The sequence below is a fragment of the Canis aureus genome, chromosome 6 (assembly GCF_053574225.1).
Source record: "Canis aureus isolate CA01 chromosome 6, VMU_Caureus_v.1.0, whole genome shotgun sequence".
NCBI lineage: Eukaryota > Metazoa > Chordata > Mammalia > Carnivora > Canidae > Canis > Canis aureus.
Genome location: NC_135616.1, coordinates 16488729 through 16510545, shown reverse-complemented (window position 1 = coordinate 16510545; position 21817 = coordinate 16488729). Strand labels below are relative to the sequence as shown.

Below are 21817 nucleotides of genomic sequence, written 5' to 3'. Positions count from 1 at the left end.
TGAAAAGGGAGAGGTCAGCGGTAAGGAAATGACAGAAAAATAGTAGTGCAACATTTGCTACTTGAGGGAAGAAGGCCCTGCTAGATAGAGGTAGATGAGAACAATAGAAAAGCAAAGTGGGGGCTGTTGGACTCCAGAGGGAAAGTGATACCCATCGATGAAAGACCAGAAGACAAAAAGACAGCTCTGTGACATGAAGAGGTCAGGAGAGGAGATGCTGAGAAGCATACCAAACAGCTCTGCTGAAATGAGGCCACATGGCCATGTGAGAAACCAAATCTACGAGATTCTGGCATTTGTCCAGCTACTGCTTTGGACCAAGGGTTCAAAGAGAGGGTATGGAAGCAATTTTCCCTGGAGAGGCAAAACTGGGTCAGGAATGAAGTCACAGGATCACACACATCTGTCCTTTCTCTCTCCTTTCTAGAAAGTTGATTGTGTCATGATCAGCACAGGCAGATCCTTTTTAGCTTCCCACTTCTCCTTTGTAGCCACAAGCTTGCAAGTATCTCCTGGGATGGTACATCTTCTGTTCTTAAGCATTCCTGCAGGTCCTGGTAGAAGTCCATGCTTCCATCCTAAGTGCCATTGTCTTCTTACATCACTAACTAACTGAAAATAAGTTAGGCATTTTCATGGGTTCCTGAATGCATTCGAAACCTAATGAAATGTAGCATCTTCAGTAATGAACTAAGTGCTTGACTTGCTTCCAAAGAACAGCTTAAGCACTGGAGGGAATAGAACCTATTATTTGTTAACTAATGGTGATGAAACAACTCGGGATATCACCTCAAAATTCTTTGTGCAAATCACATTCAGCGTAGGCTCACAGTTTGAGAAGCATGAGCAATTGAGCTGACTCAGGGAGGACTCACACCTGTGGTTTTAAAGACTTGAATGTTTCATGACTCAAGTTGTCACTCAGCTCCTTTTCCTGTAGCACAAAGGGACAGTTAGGCCCCCGGGCAACAATTAAAGTTGTAGTCAAGGGTCCTTCCTTAGGAAAAGCAAACGTTGCTGCTATAGAGAGTTGAATTTTGTCCCCAAAAAGATGTGTTCAAGTTCTAGTCTCCAGTAGCTGAGGTGACCCTTATTCGAAAACAGGATGTTTGCAGATATAATCAAGTTAAGATGCTTGCAGAGCCAGGTAAGCCCTAATCCAATATGACTGGTGTCCTTATAAGAAGACACACATACCGAGGAGAAGGCCACATGGAGACAGAGACACACAAAGAGGATCCATGTGATGGCGGAGCAGAGATTGTGTAGAGACACATCTACAAGCCAAGCAACTCCAAGGATTGCTGGCTGCACCAGAAAGTAAGAGGAAAACATGGAACAGATTATCTCCCAGAGACTTTAGAAAGGGCATGGCACTGTCAACACCTCGATTTTGGGCTTTTAGTCCTTGGGACTGTGAGAACATAAAGTTCAATTATTTTAAGTCACCCCATTTGTCGTAATTTGTTATAGTAGACACAGGAAATGAATGCAGCCGTCCCTGGGCTGGAGTCATGGATGCCTGCCACCAGCAGCAACAGCAACAGCCTCCCCACCCCTTGGCTGCCACACCCAGAGCACCCACACAGACCCCAAAACTCCACTCCCCTCAGGCGGAGGGAGTGTAGGGTAGATGTGAACCTTACACTTGCTCCTGCAGACTGCCAACCTCTGGCTCAGTTTTCCTGCCATATAACCCCCTCTCTGACTCTTTACAGCCTCTTCCCCTAGAAGACTGTACCTATTCTTTGTCCCTTGTAGCCATTCCCCAGTTCTGCTGAGAGATCAGGCTCATCAGCTGCAATTATGTGACATTGGACTCTAGTTCCCAAGGCAGAGCTCAAGCCGCTGAGCCGAACCTCTTAGCAACGCAACATCTGTGGGAGCCGACGTTTGCCACTGTCCCTTACTTATTGTACCCTGGACCTCTCAGCCCCAATGGCAGCCCCCCACTCAGGTCAGGCTGTCCAGTGTATAGCTTCCTACCTTGCTTGCCCACTCCCAACTGGGGCCCACTGTGGAGGCCCCAGCACCCCTTTGAGCTTGCCTGACTGAGGTTGGCAGGCCTGAGGCCTTAGACTTTGTCATGCACTGCCCTCAACAAAAACGCCAGCTTACTCTAGAATGAAGACTGGGAGCCCAAACCTAAATACAAATGGATAGGTATGCATCACAAGGTGACACAGTAGAAGAAATGATAACTTAATTACACATACATATGGGACACTCCGAGAGCAATGCTGGAATGGATGGGCAAAGCTGTTTATGGCCTCTGGAACCTGGCCACCCACCCAGCCATCTGCCTGGCCAGGCTCTGGCAGGCCGCCCTGAGCCTGAGGGGCCCAGTGATCCACAAACCACAGCCCATCCAGGGTGGGGAGCTTCACCCTGAGGTGAGCACAGAGCAGTCCTTGGACCTGTGAGACATGGGAAGGAATGGTAACTGGCATGTGCAGATGACATCTTCCCTTCCCATAATAGGACCTAATGGGTTCACCAACCCGGGCTCACCTGCACTGCCCGTGGTCCCTGTCGCACTCCCGGGTGGCAGCCCCAACGGTGCCCCTCCTGGAACAGTTGCAGCCTTCGCAGCCAGCCAGGGGATGGAAACTGAAGGAATGCGTGTCACACACCTCACACTGTGGCCTGACCGTGTGGGGAGGGCAGAGGCACTTCCCTGTCATCTCATCACAGAGGCGTGGGCCACAATTGCACGCTGGCCAAGGAATAAAGAGACATGGTGTAAGGGTGAGACACCACCCAGCCTCCAGCTGGGTGCCAACATTTCCAGAAGCTTCCAAGGGGTCCAGGAGATAAGTCTTGCTTTGTCTTCATGATAGCATTATTGAGTGGGGCAGCTCTGAAAGGCAGCTTTCTTGGAGCCCAGATCAACTCTATCAAATGCTCATGACAGACGTGGCGTGTGAACACTGGCTGAGCACAGCGGCACCCACTGGCACCAAGGCAGGAACTCAAAGGAACCCACCCAGTTATAGTTATGTGCCATTCTCATGAGACGTCTCTCATCTGTCAGAGGATCCTCTCACAGGCTCCCTGAAGTGGCCCCACATCACCGTAGTGCAACTGAGCTCCAGGTGAGGTCATAAGGCAGCAGCAGGACCCTCGTTAGGCAAAGGCTGGTCTCCAAGTGAAGGCTCCGTTTGTACCACGCTCACACCCCTCACTACTACCACATGGCCCGTGCTGACCTTATGTCTCAGGCCACAGGATGGTTCTTAGATAAAAGTACCCAGGCTTCCTATTCTGAAAGTACTATCCTCCTGTGACCCCGGCTCTCCTCCTATTTCAACTGAGTTTTGATTAGGTTGCAAACATTGAAGGAGCTTCCACTAGGAAGAGGGATTGAGTTGTCCAGTATTTTGATGCCTAAGGCTCTTTAAACTCACCTGCCTTGCCAAGCACATGGGTCACATACCTTGGGAAACACAAATGTTTATCTCCTAGAACCTATCTTCTCAGAATGTGGTCCATGGACCCCTGGCCTGGGCACCATCCGAGTGGTTAAAAGAAGTGCAGACTCTCAGGCCCCAGCCCAGGCCTTCTGCCTCAGAACCTGCATTTTCACAAGATCCCCAGGTAGTCTCCAGCACAGTGAAATTCAAGAAGGCCTGCCCTAGATGAGCGTCCCCTACCTGGGACCAGAGACAACCTTGGGTGACCCAAACGTGCACTTACGTTTGCAGTGTGGGAATCCATAGTAGCCCATTCGACAGCGGGTACACTGCCGCCCAATGACGCTGGGCCGGCACGGGCACTGCCCGCCCTCTGGGCTGCAGGGACGGCCAATGGCCCCGGTGGGGTGGCACTCACAAGGCAGCGCGCCCTTGTGGTAAAGGGCCACTAGGGACCTGGCAGCGTTCTTACAGAATCCAGAGGCGGTCTGGGGGCTGTGAAGACAAAAACAAGGTATTATTCCAGTCCCAACCTTCCCTTTCCCACTTGCTCTGCCAAGTGGTGTTTTGGGGGAGGGAGTCTGGCTGTGGAATCTGGGAAGAAGTGAGAGAATGCCCCACCCTGGGATCCACAGCCAGCGACAGCCACCCTTCCACCCATCCACCTCCAGAACACATCACAGGACTGGTGGGTGGGGACTTTTGGTGGCTGCAATAAAAAGGGGGAAATTTTCACCTGTGGGATGAATTCTCTGGTATGTGAATTATACCTTAATAAAGCGGTTATCAAAAAAATTATAGGGCAGCCTGGGTGGCTCAGTGGTTTAGTGCCACTTTCAGCCCAGGGTGTGATCCTGGAGACCCAGGATCGAGTCCCACATCAGGCTCCCTGCATGGAGCCTGCTTCTCCCTCTGCCTGTGTCTGCCTCTCTCTCTCTCTCTCTCTGTGTGTGTGTGTGTATGTGTGTCTCATGAATAAATACAATCTAGAAAAAAAATTATACCTAGATGTGTATGCACCAGTACCAATAACAATGGGAGCAGAAGGCAGCCAAGTACCTACCTTCATTGAATGTTGTGTGTTAGAAGTTTTGCCTACATCTCACTTAACCTTACAACCACCTAACCAGTTAGGCCTAAGCCTCATTTCATACATAAGGAAACTGAAGCTTCTAGAAGTTTAGTGATATATCCAAGGCCACAGAGCTACAGAGTGGCCAAGCAGGCATTCAAACCCATGGCTGTCGGACTTCAGAGCCTTTACTCTTCGTATTTTCTATAAAGGAGATTTCTGCCCATCAGGCCCTTGGAGCTGCTGGGCTCTTCAGGGAACCTGCAGCAGGTACAGGGTGGGTTTGCAGAAGAGAAGAGCAGAAGCCCACATGTAGGGCTGTCCTAGGCTCTTGGCATTCAGAGATCCTGAGAGAGTTGGACAGAGAGGTCCAGGGAGAGTGGACTGAGAGGTCTGCTGCTCCGAGACACTCCCCACTCAACCAGATGGTAAAGGAGAGAGAGAATCCAGGGCTGATGCACTTCCCAGTGGAGGACACCCCATGTGTTATCTTTTAGGAATCTGAGTTGGACAACAGGAAGCAGCCACGAGGCCAAGAAACTCCAAAGGAGCCCATGAATCCCAGCTCAGTGGGTGAACATGAGGCAGGTTGGAAGTTGAAGACCGTAATCTTGCCCAAATGTGTAGCACAAGGTCTGGTGCAGGATGGTGTATGCAGAGGAAAAGCATCTCCCTCCCCGGCCCCAGGACTACCTGCCACTCCCTTGGGCACAGGGAGGAAAAAGACAGACCCAAGGGCCAGCCCCACCCTGCGCCTTGCTCTGAGGGGGGATGTTGGAGAGCCTTAGGAATCTCTGCAAAGTGATACTTACTCGATATAAAAACTGTTTCCTCCGCAATTGGTGACAAACTCAAATGACTTGTCCACTGATTTTTTGTGAAGTATTTGGTAGTCATAATCCTCCGCAGGCACCACTAAAACACGGACCTAAAGGAAACCTGTCAGCATGACTTTGGATTTCCAACAGCAGGGCATACTGACGGCTATTCATTACACTTTCTCTTCACTAAGATCCATGCTCTTGATTGTTAAGCCCAAGACCACTTGAAACAGGATTTATGAAAAAGGAATCACAAGAACTACCCTAAGCCAGTATTACATGTTCAACCCACGTTCCTATGTAAGAAATGGTGTGTGCTGAGGCATGTCCCTTGGAGCACCTGCTCAGAGAAGCAGCCTCCTCAAGAGCTAGGTGGAAACAGGAGATCTAAGGGATCGGGGCCTGTGGAGAGGGCCTGCGCCCTGCGTAATCTATGCCTGGGATGACCCTGGACTGCCAAAGGTCGCATTTTATATTTTTAAAGGTGAACAAACTAAAACAGCAGGACCAATGGGGGAAACTCATACCATGGCTTGCCCTGAAGCTGCATCATGTCAGATACTCTTATGAATAACTGCAGCCCTAATCTTTAGAAGTACTGCTTGGCTCTCTGTGCCTGTTTAAATCAGACTATACCAGTAACAAATGCTATAGGAAATTTCAAATCTCTGTGAACTACTCACCAACTTATAGCTTACAGACAGTTTCCTGCTCTTGTGCTATTCAATCAGTAAGCATTTGTGAAACACCATGTACTAGGTGGTGTTCTAAGCACACGGGATACAAAATGCATAAAGTCAGGCCCCTGTTCCTAGGAAGATGGCCTCCTCAGAGAAAGCAGGAAGCATAAGGAAGAAATAAGCGGGTCACGCAGCAGGGCCTGAACAATGCTACCAAGCTCTCTGGAAGGCCTTACAGGCATTAAGTGACCATGATTCCATCAACCAAGGTAAAAACAGTGTAGGAGACACCTGGGGTTGTATAGGTAATAGGCTTAAGTCTGAGGGACTCATGAGGTCCCCAACTACGTGGATATGCAGTAGATGGCCCCATACTGGGCCCAGAGCTCAGAAAATAACAGAGATGTGGTGTCATTTCCCCACAAGAGGGAACAGAATCAACAGGGACAGATGATACTGTCCAAAGAGAAATGACGGAACAAGGGGGCTCAGCGTCAAACCCCAGGGAACAATACCATATGTGGACAAAAGGAAAGAGAAATCACTGAAGGAGCACAGGAGGAAGTGGGAACAAAATGAGAGAAAGCAGTTATAGAAGCTCAAGAAAGAAAGTCTCCAGGACAAAGGAGGATTAAATGCTTCAGAAAGAGACCAGTCAGGTGAAGAGTGAGAGGGGCTAATGCAGAGCGAGACACTCACTCACCAGAGTTTCCTGCAGGGGACTGTTTTCTTCCTATTCACTTACTTATTGTTCTAATTTCCCTTGACTTTAATTATCACCTGCTTTTTTTTTTCTTTTTCTTTTTTTTCTAACAAGTGGCTATAAAATTCAAACATTTTTCTATAAATATGACTTCAACTCCTCGGAGGAACTATTGTCAAGAGCCAAACAGGCACACAGAATGGCTAACCAAGGCAAGCACATGAAGAGCAAGCTGAGGGAGAAGCAGACCATACCAATACTAAGGACTTTCCTTCTGGAACCTTCACAGTCACGGCTACCTCTGGCTCTGAGATGTCAAACTCAACTTGATCTTCAGCAATCACTTGGTCCCGGCAGCCAAGCACATGGGGGCAAAAAGAAGCACGGAAGACACCTGGGGGCAGAGTGGGAGAGGAGTTTCTGGTACGGTACCACAAGGACCAGCTGGGCCTGCAGCCATGGCACTGGCCCCCTGAAGCTCACCTGGCCATAGCCGCCCTCCATCCACAAACACCTGGGTGGGAAATGTTGGGTGTGCTGGTTGATAAAAATGGATGACAATGACATATCGGCCTGGGTGTGGTACAAGTCCTCTGAGGGTCACTTGGTTCTATGTAGAAAAAAGAGGATAAAAAAAAACTCCTCAAGTTGCAGAGCTATAAGTATTTAGAGCTTAAAAACAAAAGCAACTTAGGTATTTACCCAAGTGAAATGAAAACCTATAGTCACACAAAATTTTCACTTGAATATTAGCGGCAGCACTATTTGTAATCAGAAATACTGGAAACAAACCAAATGACTTGCATCTCAGGATGGATGAACCAACACTGTGGTGCAACCATAAATGATGTTGGAGGGAGTGTAATTTGGTACCATCACTTTGGAAAATTGTCTGGTAGCATTTACCAAAGTCGATCATATCACTGAGAAATTGCACTCTTAGGTTCACACCCAACAGAAATGCATAATGTTTGCCCAAAAGCCGTGCAAGAATGTTCCCAGCATTCAAGTACTACTTATGATAACTGAGTAACAAAGAGCCAGAGTCCATTTTGGATGTTTGATCACTGACAGGTGTCAAGCCCCATCACTTGTCTTTAATCTTTTGTCCCACACCTGCACAAGCCAGTAAGAGAGCCCAAGAGCACATTCCTTGGCACAGGCAGGAAGTTACAGCCATACTAATTCTAGCCAATGGGAAGGAGCCCTCACCTTGCACTCCTCCACCTTCCCCTTGTCCCTGCCCAACCATAGTGAAAACCAAAGTCATGCCCCCACTTTTGCTCAAGATTGAGTGTGAGGCCTGCTCTCCTCAGAAGACCTCACTCTGTGAGAAATAAGTCTTCAAACCCTCAAAAAAAAAAAACAAGAAAAACAGTCACAATAAAAAATCATCTTTCAGATGAAAATCGTGACTTGAAAAAGGTAAGTAATTTGATAAACATCATACTCTAAGAGCAAAATCAGGATTAGAACTCCATTGTCATGATTTCAGTTCATCTCCCCCTATGATTCTGGGTGAACTTTCCCATACAGGATCTTATTAAATTTTCTCTGTCAGACCCTGTTGATTTCCTAACTTGATGCAATGTGAACAGACATGAGCCATCTCTAGGATTAAAGGAATAAAATATCATCAGGACAAATGGTAAGTCCTGCAATTTAAAACAAATACAGTTCCTTACTACATTTCATCTTCATGCTATATATTATTAATCAATAAATGTTTGTTGAAAATTTCCCACCTGCAAAGCATTTTGCTGGTATAGTTGGGGATGCAAAAAAAAAAAAAAAAAAAATCTATCAGCTAGAGCAGCTTTCACAAGTGCTTACATTCCAATTTGGGAATACAACAATATTAAATAGCAGTAGCCAATAAAAATATGAGGTATCACAAAATGGGCCATGAAAAATTGCCAAATGACGGTATAGATAGAGATACAGAAAGGAAAGAACTTCAAGAAGGGGTGGTCATAGACAGGATTAGCCAGATTCATCATGTCTAGGATTCTCTACAGTTGAGAGTAGAAGTCCCCAAACTACAGGGGCATCCAAATCCCTTGGAGGGTTTATTAAAACACAGATTCCTGGGCCTCACCTCCAGAGTTTCTGATTCAGTAGTTCTAGGGTGGATTTGCATTTCTAACAAGTTCCCAGGTCATGCAGATCTTCTGGTAAGGGCCACACTTTGTAAATCATGTTTTAGAAACAACACCCTCGAGGGGAGCCCTACCTGTGGCATCTTCAAGGTGACTCCAGTAACAATATCAGCAGAAGGTGAAGGATCCTGGGTCAGGAGAGGGGAAGACTCTCCACTCGGGACATCCAAAATTAATGCTGTTGGAGGAGTTTCAGGGACCAGGGAGACACAAGAGGCACTGAAAAAAGAAATATTTTAAAAACAACCAAAAATGGAAGAACTGTCCACTGGTGAACATATTGACTGTGAGCTTAAGACCGTGTGACATCAAGAGGATCCAGTCTCGAGAGAACCACAGGACTGTGGAGAGCTTTTTTTTTTTTTGGAGGGATCTTTATACAAAAACACTCAGTGTAGTCAATTGGCCAAGTGTATTCCAGCAACCTGCTCAATACAACGAGCTAAAACAGAAAGAAAATCTTAATTTTGAAAAATATTAACTAGACAGAAACTTATAGAAACTTTCTTTCTGGAACTAAAATTCATGTTAAATGAGGCCAATGCAATGAAACATTACTATCCACCTCTAAATGTAGATGTTGACATAAAGTCATATAAAAACCAAAGAGGACAAATGCACATCATTTCTTTTTAAGCACAGCCAGATTTAACTGTCTTGGTAGTTTCTATAGTTCTAATCATATGCCTAAGATTTATGATGGTGTCTATAAATTATTTTTAATCTAGAACAAAACAACCCTGCCTAAACCCTGATAATCATTGGTTAGCTAATCCTCATAACATAGTGGTGAGGTGGGGCATTATTTTCAAGGTTTTTTAAATGAGGAGCCTCAGACACGGAGATTAAAGGATCTTTGCGAGGTCTCAGAACAGTACTTGGTAACTGCCCTTTAGGGCAAAGCTTAACTATTCCCCCAGTTGCTACTGTGTCAGCTTCCTGATATTATGGAATTCTGGAAAGACTGCTGGGGGAAATGATTTAGCTGATTTTTTATTTTAACCCATTATCAGCCTTTAGCACCTTGGCCTATGATCCCTTGTGAAGTTAAGCATAAAGTCGCAGGCTTACAAGCATTATAGCACCACTCAGAGCACAAACAAGGGAGAAAGGAAGGAAACCCATTACCTTTGATTAATATACCCCCCGTAACTGGCAATGCATTTGATTTGAGGTCTCAAATATTCAGTTGAGAATTCTTCAATGGGTATGATACAAATTTGATGCTGTTGAAAAAATACAATGCAAAAAGGTATATCATGTTTATCAGCAAAGCCAATGGTATGGTCAAACATGCTCTTAAAAAAGCTCTTAAGTAAAGACATTACAATTGTTATTTTAAATAGACAAAACTGCAGAATGGCATCATTATGTGCAACAAACTTTACTGTTGTACAGGATCATTGCCAGAATGTTCTTGGAATAGTCATCTAAATAAATAAAATCACAAAAGTCCAAAAACAACTCTTTGTCAGTGACTTTGGGTGCCTGTTTTTCTCTCCTACCCTGGGCTGATGCTGGCTCTTCAGACCCCTTGGCAAGGAGAGGATGATGTGGTAGGCAGCTAGGGAGCCTGCTGTTCAGAGCCTGTTGTCTGTAACTCCAGCTACAAATTATCTTTCTTAATAGAGGATGACTTGAATCTCAGGCACATTTGGACTTCATTGAAGAAACTAGCTCCAGAGCTAGTTTTTGAGTCCATAAGAAACTCAGTTATTAAGTTATCAATACATTCTATTTTAATCAAAACTGTATTATCAGTTGGATCACAAACCGATTCAGTAACAAGAATTTTTATTGAACACCTACTATATGCCAGGCACTGAGACCGAGGGATCCTATGAGACCAAGATGAATAATACCCCTGCCCTCATGGAACCTATATTCTAGTTAGACATCTGAATGATACTAGGGAACACTTATGCTTAAAAGATGAAGACTCAGCCCTGTTATAATTCCCAAAGATGAAGAGATTAAGATTCACTTGGATCATTATGTTTAAAAACAGAGTCACAATTTTAAAAAATAAAGTCTTCAGCTATTATATAATTTATGTAATAACTCTTAAAAACTCAATTCCAGATAATTCTTAAGAAAAGGCTCAAAGTTTTCAATACTGTCAAGCACGAATATTTAAAACACATTAGAACAAGCTGGCCTAGCATTTCCCTTAATATTAGCAATGACAAGAAAGTTGCTTCATACTTAGATAATCTTCTGTTCTCTGAGATATTTATTATAAATCTGGCCACCCCTTCCTAGCCCAGTCGCACTGCTTATGCTTATCATAATTCTCAATATTTGATTTGTGCTATTTAAAGGGAGGCATGAAGGGTATTTAATCTGCCAAACTTGGTATTTTAGCTCTTAATGGTATATATTTAATTAACTGAATAATATACTTATTGAGATAGAGTAACAAGAGTCGGGAAAAGAAATATCAGGTGGTTGCAACTTGAAAATTCTGAAAGAATTTGCCAAGATGCTAAAAAGATATCATAACATAGTAAATGGGCAAGGAAATAGACAGTAACTAATCACATTTCTATACACCAGCATAACAATAAACCAGAAACTATAATGACAAAGGATATTTCATTCATAATAGTAACAATGAGTAAACATTAATGAAATAGAGTTTTGTGAAACCCTTGGCAAACTTGATGAGGAAAATTTACTGGGTGTTATAAAAAAGGCTCAAACAAATGAATAGGCAAGACAGAGTTCTACATAGGAAGAAAACACATCATTAAACTGGCAATTCTTCACAGGTTCATTTTATAGATGGAGTACAAACCCAGCCAAATTTTTCATAAGTTTTAAAATATAGAGCTATCGCCAAAATGCTTCTAAAATTCAAAGGGCAAAACAGAAGCATACCAGAAGGAATCGGCCCCTGTGCGCTTTGAGCCGAATGCCTGCATCTGCTAACAGCTCATAAACAGCAAGGCCACTCCTGCCATCAGTCACGACACTCCGGCAAAGGACACTGCAAGAGGAAAGAGTGTTCTTAGCCTGACTCCTCTGGTCTCCCTGACTTTGTGCCTCCGTGTGGATAGCTGATTGCTATTCTGTTTCTCCTCTTTATAACCAGGTCACTGACAATGAATTTTCTGGCACAAAAAGTTTAAAAGGGATGCAGTCCACAATCAATACAATAAAGAACCTTCTGAACTGTGCATCTCAGGGCTAAAGGCCTTGTTCACATTTTCCACCAGCTTTATGTAATACTTGGCCTAGTCATTGGGAGAAAAAGCCTCAGAGTCAACAATGTCTGATCGATCTCCAAGACACAACCTTCTTGGAAATTTATTACTATTCTTGGTACCATCTGTGACTAAGGTTGCCTATTGGCCTCACAAAGATATCCCATACCACATCAGCCTTGGGACTGGCCTTACTCCAGGCATGAGAAACCACAGTGCTGTCAGAAGCTTAGCCTGCTCCACTCATCCTTCTTTCCTCATTGTACCAGCTGTGCTCCTTCCTTCGACTCCAACAGGTGAAATATGAAGTTCAGGAATATTTAAAAGGTCACCGTTTGGAACCAAAGAATTCACTCTAATGGAGAAACCCATTAAGGAAGTATTTTTGGAGAAATGTTTCTGACTTCATATTGTTTGGGTTTTTTTTTTTTTTTCCTGACTTCATATTGTATGACAACTTTTCTGTCGGTCAATACAATTTGGAAACTAGTTTGGAGACAAACTAAAAGAAATGACCATCTCCGGGAAATGTTTGAAATAATTTATGCAATGACTTTTTGGTAAGGATTAAAATGAGATACTGTATAAAGAGCCACAGTTAGAAACTCAAAGAACAGTTGTTCTCTTTTCCCTTTTGAGCACGTGTGTGTGTGTGTGTGTATTTATGTAATTAAAATGCCTTCCTTTTGGTTCAAGCATAATCCTGGGAGTTAAATATATTAGGTGATTCATTTAGATTAAGTTTTGTTCATATCCTTTTAAAATTTCTAACTAAGGGATCCCTGGGTGGTGCAGCGGTTTAGAGCCTGCCTTTGGCCCAGGGCGCGATCCTGGAGACCCGGGATTGAATCCTACGTCAGGCTCCCAGTGCATGGAGCCTGCTTCTCCCTCTGCCTATGTCTCTGCCTCTCTCTCTCTGTGTGTGTGACTATCATAAATAAATTTTAAAAAAATCCTTAAAAAAATAAAAAATAAAATAAAATTTCTAACTAAGAACAGACTAATGATGATGATGATAATTATTGAATTGATTTAATTGTGAGTGAACCTCTCTTATAGAAGGACCATCAGATCTATCACAACATTGTTTTGAAAAGTGGTATTTTAATTAGCACCACTACTTTTCTGTTGGGATAGTTTTTAAAATAACACTATTAGAACTCACTCAAAAAATGTTGGGAAAGCTTCAACCCTCAATAGGAGAAGCCGCAATGTTGAAAGGGCTTGTCATTTGAAGTAGGCTTTTATGGGTCAAACATTTTCCAATTGCACCATATTTTTGGACTCCAGTACTGATAGCCTATTCAATTTCACTTGTCCACAGGACAGCCAAAGTAGAGAAGAAGGAAATATTTTAAACAAGTGAAATCACACCATGGGACATTCCTAGAAATGGTTAAATACAATAAAAGGAAGTCCTAATATAATACAATGCTGTCTTGGAATTCTAATGTCCCTGGTGAAGAACCTGGTGCTGGAATCCCTGCGTAGCCCAGCAGTTTAGCGCCTGCCTTCAGCCGAGGGCATGATCCTGGAGTCCCCGGATCCTTGCATGGAGCCTGCTTCTCCCTCTACCTGTCTCTGTCTCTCTCTTTCTCTCTCTCTCCCTCTGTCTCTCATGAATAAATAAATAAAATCTTTAAGAATAAATAAAATATTAAAAAAAAAAAAAGAACTTGGTGCTGTCCTATCCAGAGCCAAAGCGACCTATGGAATACCACACAGCTGTCTGCCCTAAATGCCATTCAGACAGAGCTCATGAATCCAAGCTTGTGGCTTATGGAAGGAACTGTGGAAGGGTGCCCTTTCATTCTTTAGCTTTGAAACACTCCACTGCTTGCCATAGATGTTCACAGCCTCTTCTGAGATGGTTCATTAGAAGTGTTTCCTTCTGAGCCCTTAGCCATCACCACCTTCTATCCTGTGGAGCAGGGATCAAGTGAAATAATCTGGAAGGTGGAAAGAGTCAGAGGGATGAACTAGAGGGTGGACATGGTCTGGAGAAGCCCTGCCCTAGCCCTGGGGGCAACAGTCTCCAGGACTCAGGTCGTTAGGTGTCCCACCCACCTGGGAGTGCACATTCCAGTGGTTGCTGATGTCATCCACAGATGAAACTAACATTTTCAGGTAATGAGAGAACATTCTGGGGAATTTTTTTTGCTCCATCTGGTGCTCCTATTAAAAATCCCAATGCAGTTATATTCTTTTTTTTTTTTTTTTTTATCATCACCCCACAAAAAAGGGCTAATTAGATTTTTTTAAAGATTCCTAAAAGAAGCCTTCACAGTTTCCTTTTTAAGGTTGCTGAGAGGGCAGCCCGGGTGGTTCAGCGGTTTAGTGCTGCCTTCAGCCCAGGACCTGATCCTGGTAGACCCAGGATCGAGTCCCATGTCAGGCTCCCTGCATAGAGCCTGCTTCTCCCTCTGTCTGTGTCTCTGCCTCTCTGTGTGTGTGTGTGTCTCCCATAAATAAATAAATAAATAAAATCTTTTTAAAAAAAATAAAAAAATAAGGTTGCTGAGAGTATGATGTTAATTCAATAACCATTTCATTAAGTCTCATAAAAGTTTCCATTCTAAGTTCCTAAAAGTAAGTCTTTTCATAAGTTCTTTTACTTGCAAAACAGGAAAAATGTCCAACTATTCAGGTCATTTGGAGTTTGACAGAAAGCCAAAGGCAAGTAGTGGTAACAAAATGTTCAAGTTGGCCAAGAATTGAGTGGGTTCACTGCAGTTCTCCACCTGCTGTCTGAAGAGACTGACTTCTAGAGCCATTTATTATACAATTAATTCCATGTTGAAAACACCCCTTGCACTGATTCTTTAATTAAAGCATATACTGAACATTTGCATAGATCTTGAAATATTATGCAAAGAAAATAATTGTTAATAAATCTTTGTCAAAGTTCTAGGAACAGAGTCACTTAATCAGGGTAAATCTTTAAATCTTTGGTTAATTATTTTTCACCTGATGATCATCAAACATTAATTATTCCCAGTTTCCGAAGAGCATGCTGTGAAGGCAGTTGTGACAGAGACAGAGTCTTTTCTCCTTTCCCATACACCCATGTGTTCTCTACACAGCATTTGAGCCTGGAGTACTGAGTTCACTGCACCACACAGGGTGTGGTTGCTACATGAATCTGAGCCAAAGTGGTCAGTGGAACACACAGCCTTTCAAGAATATGCAATATTTTCAGGATGTCCACAGGAAGCCTCCTGCACTCACACCAGAGGTGACACCAGATAGCCCAGTCATCTGCTTATTTTCAAGATCAAAAGGAAACAACTTCCCAATCTAGATAAAAACCAAGGCTGACCTCCTGATTGATCAGGTCCAAAGGAATCCCCCAGGGCATGACTGATTACCTGTACTTGCAGCTGTAGATGTTCACTTGGCCTATCAGGACAGACCCAGGGCTCTCCATGTGCACATCAACCTCAGACAGCTGGTCTACTTCCGTGGAATACTCAACCATGATCACGTAGTTGCCAACCCGTGGGACCTGCAGCCGCAGATGCAGCTCCACCTGTCAGAGAGCCCGAGCAGATGGATGTGAAATGTACTGGATGTGTTTACATACGCAAGTAAAACCAGGGCTGAGAAGACACCTGGAAACGGTTTTATATGTCATCATAGTAAGAAACGTGGTCCTATAGGTAGGAATGCCAGATAAAATACAGGATGAGCCATTAAATTTGAAATTCAGATAAACACATAACTATTGTTTGTCTGCAATTCAAATTTAATAGAGCATTGGTATTTTTATTTTCTAAATCTGGCAACCCTACTTATAGGGGCTTCTACTCCTTTCACCCATCTATTTGTTTTGTTTCTTAAGGCCAAAGACACTTTAAAACTTGAGGTAAAGAGGAATCTCCAATGGGTGATAAGAGGAATAGAAGTATGCCTTGAGGATCTTTTACTGCTTTTCAACTTAAAAAATGAACTTTAAATTATATGGATGCAGATAATGTGAAGTGAGACATGCATCCCACTCCTGCGGTAGTAACTAATAAGACTTTGGTTTTCATACTTCCAAATTGTCCATGTCTAAAAATGCACACATATATTCTTTTTTAAAAGAAAAATTGCTCATAGTAGGCAATCACAGATGCTTTTGGAGCATCACAGCAGAGACAAGTAGCTCCAACAGAGTCATATGACTTGTAAAACCAAAAGTATTTACTACCTGGCCTTTTACCAAAAACAAAAACAACCAAAAAAAAAAAAAATGCCCATACCCCCATTTGGAGTTTGGAGTCTGGAATCATGCTGCTTCCAGCTATGTGACTTTGAGCAAGTTACTTAAAGTCTATATGCCTCAGTATCCTCCTGTGTAAAAATGAAGATAACAAAAGTATACCCCTCTTAAAATTATTATGAGGATTAAATGAATATACGAAGAACTTTTAGAAGTGTGTTTGGCATGTCACAAACACTATATAAACACTGATGATTATAACTGATTATTTCCTTTTGCCATGACTTGCTATTTTTACTCAAAAATATTTTCTCTGTTTATAACAGTACATGCAGATAAACTTCATTTTCTTAATGGCTTCCTACCATTCCAAATAGTATGAGCAAAAAATAATTTATTCAACTAATCCCCAATTGATGAACACTTAGGTTGTCTCTAATTTTCCCTATAAAATATAATGCTATATGATGATAGATAGATAGATAGATAGACAGATAGATAGATATTCTTATGCTAGTATTCTGTAAGATTCATAGAAGTAGAATTGCTAGGTCAAAGTATAAGTGCAGGGATCCCTGGGTGGCGCAGCGGTTTGGCGCCTGCCTTTGGCCCAGGGCGCAATCCTGGAGACCTGGGATCGAATCCCACATCAGGCTCCCGGTGCATGGAGCCTGCTTCTCCCTCTGCCTGTGTCTCTGCCTCTCTCTCTCTCTCTCTCTCTCTCTGTGTGTGACTATCATAAATAAATAAAAAATTTTAAAAAATTAAAAAAATAAAAAAATAAAATAAAATAAACAAAGTATAAGTGCATATTGAATGTCCATGCCAATACTAGAACTACATTCTGTAGCACCTTAACCCCCTCAGTCTGCAAGCTCAGGCCCAGCAAGCTTTACCACATTTAATTAAAATCCTCCTGCCCCTTGCTTTCAGGATATTCACATTTACTGTTCTCTCTGCACAGCACTGAACCACACAACTAATATTTTCCACAGTGATTTTTCTATCACTTATATAATAGAAAGACTTCCCGCAGGGAAAAAATGTGGATTATCCACACCACTTTTCCACTCTGTTACACAGTGAAATATGGGTCCAAATGGGGAGGTTATTATCAACAATAATATGCCCAGATGCCCTGGGCATCTCCAAACAAGGGTTCCTCTTTCTTAACCCACCAAAACATACACAGGGCAATGATGTATTCACTTTTCTCCCAGAAGTTATTATTGGCTGCCAGTTTTATCACAGTACTGTAATATAAGTTTCTACTGTTCTTTCCACTCTGAGTCCTGTAGATTGATTTCTTTAGAAGACTTGTAGGAAGGCTTTTGAATACATCTGTTGGTAAAAGGTTTTGAGAAACTCAGATAAAAGACAAATGATGGCAAATGGAAACTTTACTATTTGTTGTTTGTTATCAATCATGTATCTTAGTAAAAGGGAATTTTAACAGAACCAGTGTAAAACTGGAAGGATCCTTCTGGTTTTATGGTATAGAATTGTCCTCACCTAGTTATAAGTGTTTCAAGATAAAGATGTAAAAAGTGGGCATGTCAAATCTAATGCTTACACAAAGCTAAGAGGGATGATTACCATATCTGATGTCAAAATGAATCTTTGAAATGATTTGGTCAATCTATACTTATTAAACACCTGCTCTATGCCAGTTCACATGACGGGTATACAATGGGAAACAAGACAGACTTGATCTTTGCCCTCAGACAGACTTCTGGAAAAAAAGGAAAGAAAAGAGAGAGGGATGGTATGTGGTGTATTTGAATTAAGACAAAGCTTACAATATATCTGAAAGTCTTGGGAAAGAGTAAAAATAAAATTTCTAGGCAAAAAAGTTTGAGGTTGGTTTACAATGGGTAAATAAGCATTCTAAAATGTGTGTTTTGTAAAAGAAGAGATCAGAATTACTGGATAACTTTTGACTTTGTTGGAAAATACATACTTAAGAACATATGTTAAAATATTAAAGGTAGTCACTAAAATATCAGAAAACAATCTGTACCCATCAAACAAGCAGAAAAAAATTGTCTCAATCAAACAGAGGTAGGTGGTGCCTGGCTGGCTCAGTTGGTACATCATGCTACTCTTGACCTCAAGGTCATGGGTTCAAGTCCTATGTTGGGCCTAGAGCTTACTTTAAAACAAACAAACCAGAAGTAGATAAATTATTTTTAAGAAGGTAAATTAAAGGCTAGTAAACAGGTACAGCCACTCTGGAAAACAGTATGGAGGTTAAAAACTCAAAAAGTTAAAAAAAGAGCTACCCTACAACCTGTCAATTGCACTCCTAGGTATTTTTCCAAAGGATATAAACATAGTGATTCATGCATATAAACACACACCCCAATGTTTATAGCCACAATGTCCACAATAGCCAAAATATGGAAAGAGCCCAGATGTCCACCAACAGATAAATGAATAAAGAAGACGTAGTGTGTGTGTGTGTGTGTGTGTGTGTGTGTGTATAGAATAGAATATTACTCAGTCATCAAAAATAATGAAATCTTGCCATTTGCAATGATGTGGATGCACCTAGAGGATACTGTGCTAACTGAAATAAGTCAGTCAGAGAAAAAAAAATACTTTATGATTTCAGTGATATGTGGAATTTAAGAAACTAAACAGATGAGTATAGGGGAAGGGAAGGAAAAATAAAATAAGATGAAAACAGAGAGAGAGGCAAAGTATAAGAGACTCTTAACTATAGGAAAGAAACTGACTAAAGGTTGGAGGTGAGGTGGGTGGGGGATGGGATAATTGGGTGATGGGCATTAGGGAGGGCACTTGAAGTAATGAACACTGGGTATTGTGTGAACATGATGAATCACTAAATTCTATCTCTGAAACTAATAATGTAGTATATGCTAATTAAATTGAATTTGAAAAAAGCTAGTAAACAAAATAAATAAAATGAGAAAAATAAGTTCAATATGTCTGAAATTACAATAAATATAAATGGATTAAAATCACATTGTAAAACAGAGATGATCAAACTGAAATATAAAAAAATATATAGATAGGAATTTGTTCACAAGAGACAGAGGCTTGCCTGGTGTACAACAGTGTGATATGACTTTAAAAGATGAACTGTCCATATTCCCTTTCTCAGAAAGAATAAAGAAGGGAAACTCAGGTGGCAGTAAGGGCCAAGGCTATGAATTAACAAAGAAATAGGACCAGAGCAGCCTTCATGGCATATGTGTGAGACGAAGAGCTATAAGTAAATAAAGGAGGCCATTTAATAGAAGAAGAAGTGAACAGACAAACACAGAGAGAGAAAGGAAAGCTTCTGTGAGAGCCAGGTATCTCTTTCCCTCAAAGATTCCTAGGAGACATGAACGTACTCAGTTCTTGCCCTTGGAATCCTGACAGACCTCTCTGTATCTTAGAAAAGGAAAAACTGTTCATATGAGCTAGGCTTAGTGGGTTGCTCTTTCAGCCCATGGTGCTGACTAGAACACATAATAGCAGTATGGCTAACAGTTACTAAGTGATCACTGTGTGCTGGGCATCACAACAAGAGCCCATGGATTTTTTTTTATTTAATATTTTTTCATGGATTATTTAATTTAATGTACTCATGATGTAGCTACTATTCTTATCTCCATTTGGTATACTAGTAAATTCAGACCTACAGAGATTTTACAGCTAGTTACTGATGACCCAAGACATGTAGGTAGTTTCATTCCAGAACAATCTTGAGCATCCAACTACACATGGTTTCCAAAATGGAAGATGGAAGGTGCCTAGGTGGCTCAGTCAGTTAAGCATCTGCCTTCAAATCAGATCATGATCCTGGAGTCCTGGGATGGAGCCCTGTGTCAGGCTCTCTGTTCAGGGAGGGGCCTGCTTCTCTCTCTCCTTGCCCCCTGCTCATGCTCCTTCTCACTATCTCTTTCTCTTTCAAATAGAGTCTTAAAAAAAATAGTGGAGGGGTTACTCTGCATTGCTCCAGGTGGCTAATGATAACAAAAGTTAGCCTACCTCTAGGAGAAAATTACTCCTCCATCAATTTAAGTATTCAACAGAGGCTAAATAAATGTTTTATAAGGATAATTTTAAAAGGACTCTTTCACAGAAAGAAAAATCAAATGATTTCTCAGACCTCTTCTAAAGCCATTAATCTTTGAATTTTAGCACAATGATCTATTACAGCACTGTCCAATAGAACTTTTCTGAAGTAGCAAAAATATCCTATAATCTGTGTTTTCCAATAAGGTGGCCACTAGACATATGTGGTTACTGAGCACTTGAAATGTGGCTAGTGCAACTGAGGAACAGGCTGTTTAGCTCTAGTTAGCTTTATTTAATTAATTTAAATTTATATAGTCACATGGGCTGGTCACTACTGCATTGGACAACACAAGTCTGGAAGCATTTAAATAAAATAGTAAAACAGACTGTTAAGTAAAACTAGACTGCCCAGGGCTTAGTTTTATGCATTGTGCAAATATGACCCTGCCCAACACTTCAGTGCTGTGGCTCTGGGCTAAATTGGGGGCAAGGATACTTCCTGATGAGTCATCAGCATCATTTCCTGGAGGTTGGCCCTTCTCAACAGGAAATGTTCTCTGCTGTCTGGGGAACACACACACACACAGCTGTGTATGTGTGCATATTTATGTATGTACATGCATGTGTGTGTGTGTGTGTGTGTGTGTGTATACACAGCATGGAGAGGGAGGGATACAGCAGACTGTTAGAACGGAGTGGAAATGAGATCATTAGTTTTTCTTTATGCATACGCATATTGCTTTACTTGTTATAACAGGTATACATATTTCTTTTTGCAAAAAAAACCCCTCTACATTTAAAATAAAATGAAATGAAGACTAAAGAAATATCCTTAAAATCCTATAACAGCTGCCCTGGAAATGTTAGCAATATAGTCACAAAAATGTACACATCTATATATCCAGGAAATATTCCTTAATCCCATACATGACATCAGTCTGCACATTTAATCATGAACATTTTCCTCAAAGGTACAACACGGAGAATGCTGTAAAAAGTCAGGAATGGAAATGTTGTGAAGGAAAGTTTTTTTCAGTGTCTTTATTTCAAGGTGTTGCATTGTGTGTTCTTAGTCTTGATATACAGTACTTCTAACCCAACTCTTGAATCAGTAGAGTCTTACATTGTTTTAAGGCTTAAAAAACTCAGGGAAGAAAAGCAATGCCCGAACCTGTAGAAACCTGTCCTCTAAGTCATAAGCGAGGTGCCTTGGGATGTAGCAGTTCCAGACTCTGAGCTCAAAGAAATCAGCCTTTACAAACTGCTTAGCCTGAGGGGCTGAACAGTCAGTGAGCATTGCATCCTTTTAGGGTAAGCTGTGTGGTTTCTGGAGGGCTTTTAGAAAGACCTTGCCCCGAATCATGTAGAGCCGGATGCACCCTTATAAGTCTCAAGAATGCAAAGGAGAGAATTCTGTGATTGCCCATGTTCCTGTCCTGTCTCGAAAGTGCTCAAAGACTAACCTTACTATGCTCCATGTGGTGTACCGCCCAGCCACAACCTGGATCAGAGAACTCAGTATACCTA

General features: G+C 42.0%; 1 protein-coding gene across 1 annotated transcript in view; it reads right to left on the bottom strand.

The window, feature by feature from the left end:
* The window catches only part of LAMA3 (laminin subunit alpha 3), a 250657-nt gene that overhangs the window by 98763 nt on the left and 130077 nt on the right, over window positions 1–21817 (bottom strand). Inside the window, exons 24-32 of the mRNA XM_077900280.1 lie at window positions 15423–15583; window positions 11729–11837; window positions 9977–10074; window positions 8923–9067; window positions 7173–7299; window positions 6944–7083; window positions 5298–5413; window positions 3697–3908; window positions 2512–2716 (exon numbers count right to left, since the gene is read on the bottom strand). Coding sequence (XP_077756406.1) covers window positions 2512–2716; window positions 3697–3908; window positions 5298–5413; window positions 6944–7083; window positions 7173–7299; window positions 8923–9067; window positions 9977–10074; window positions 11729–11837; window positions 15423–15583 — 1313 coding nt within the window. The remainder of the gene's footprint in view (window positions 1–2511; window positions 2717–3696; window positions 3909–5297; window positions 5414–6943; window positions 7084–7172; window positions 7300–8922; window positions 9068–9976; window positions 10075–11728; window positions 11838–15422; window positions 15584–21817) is intronic.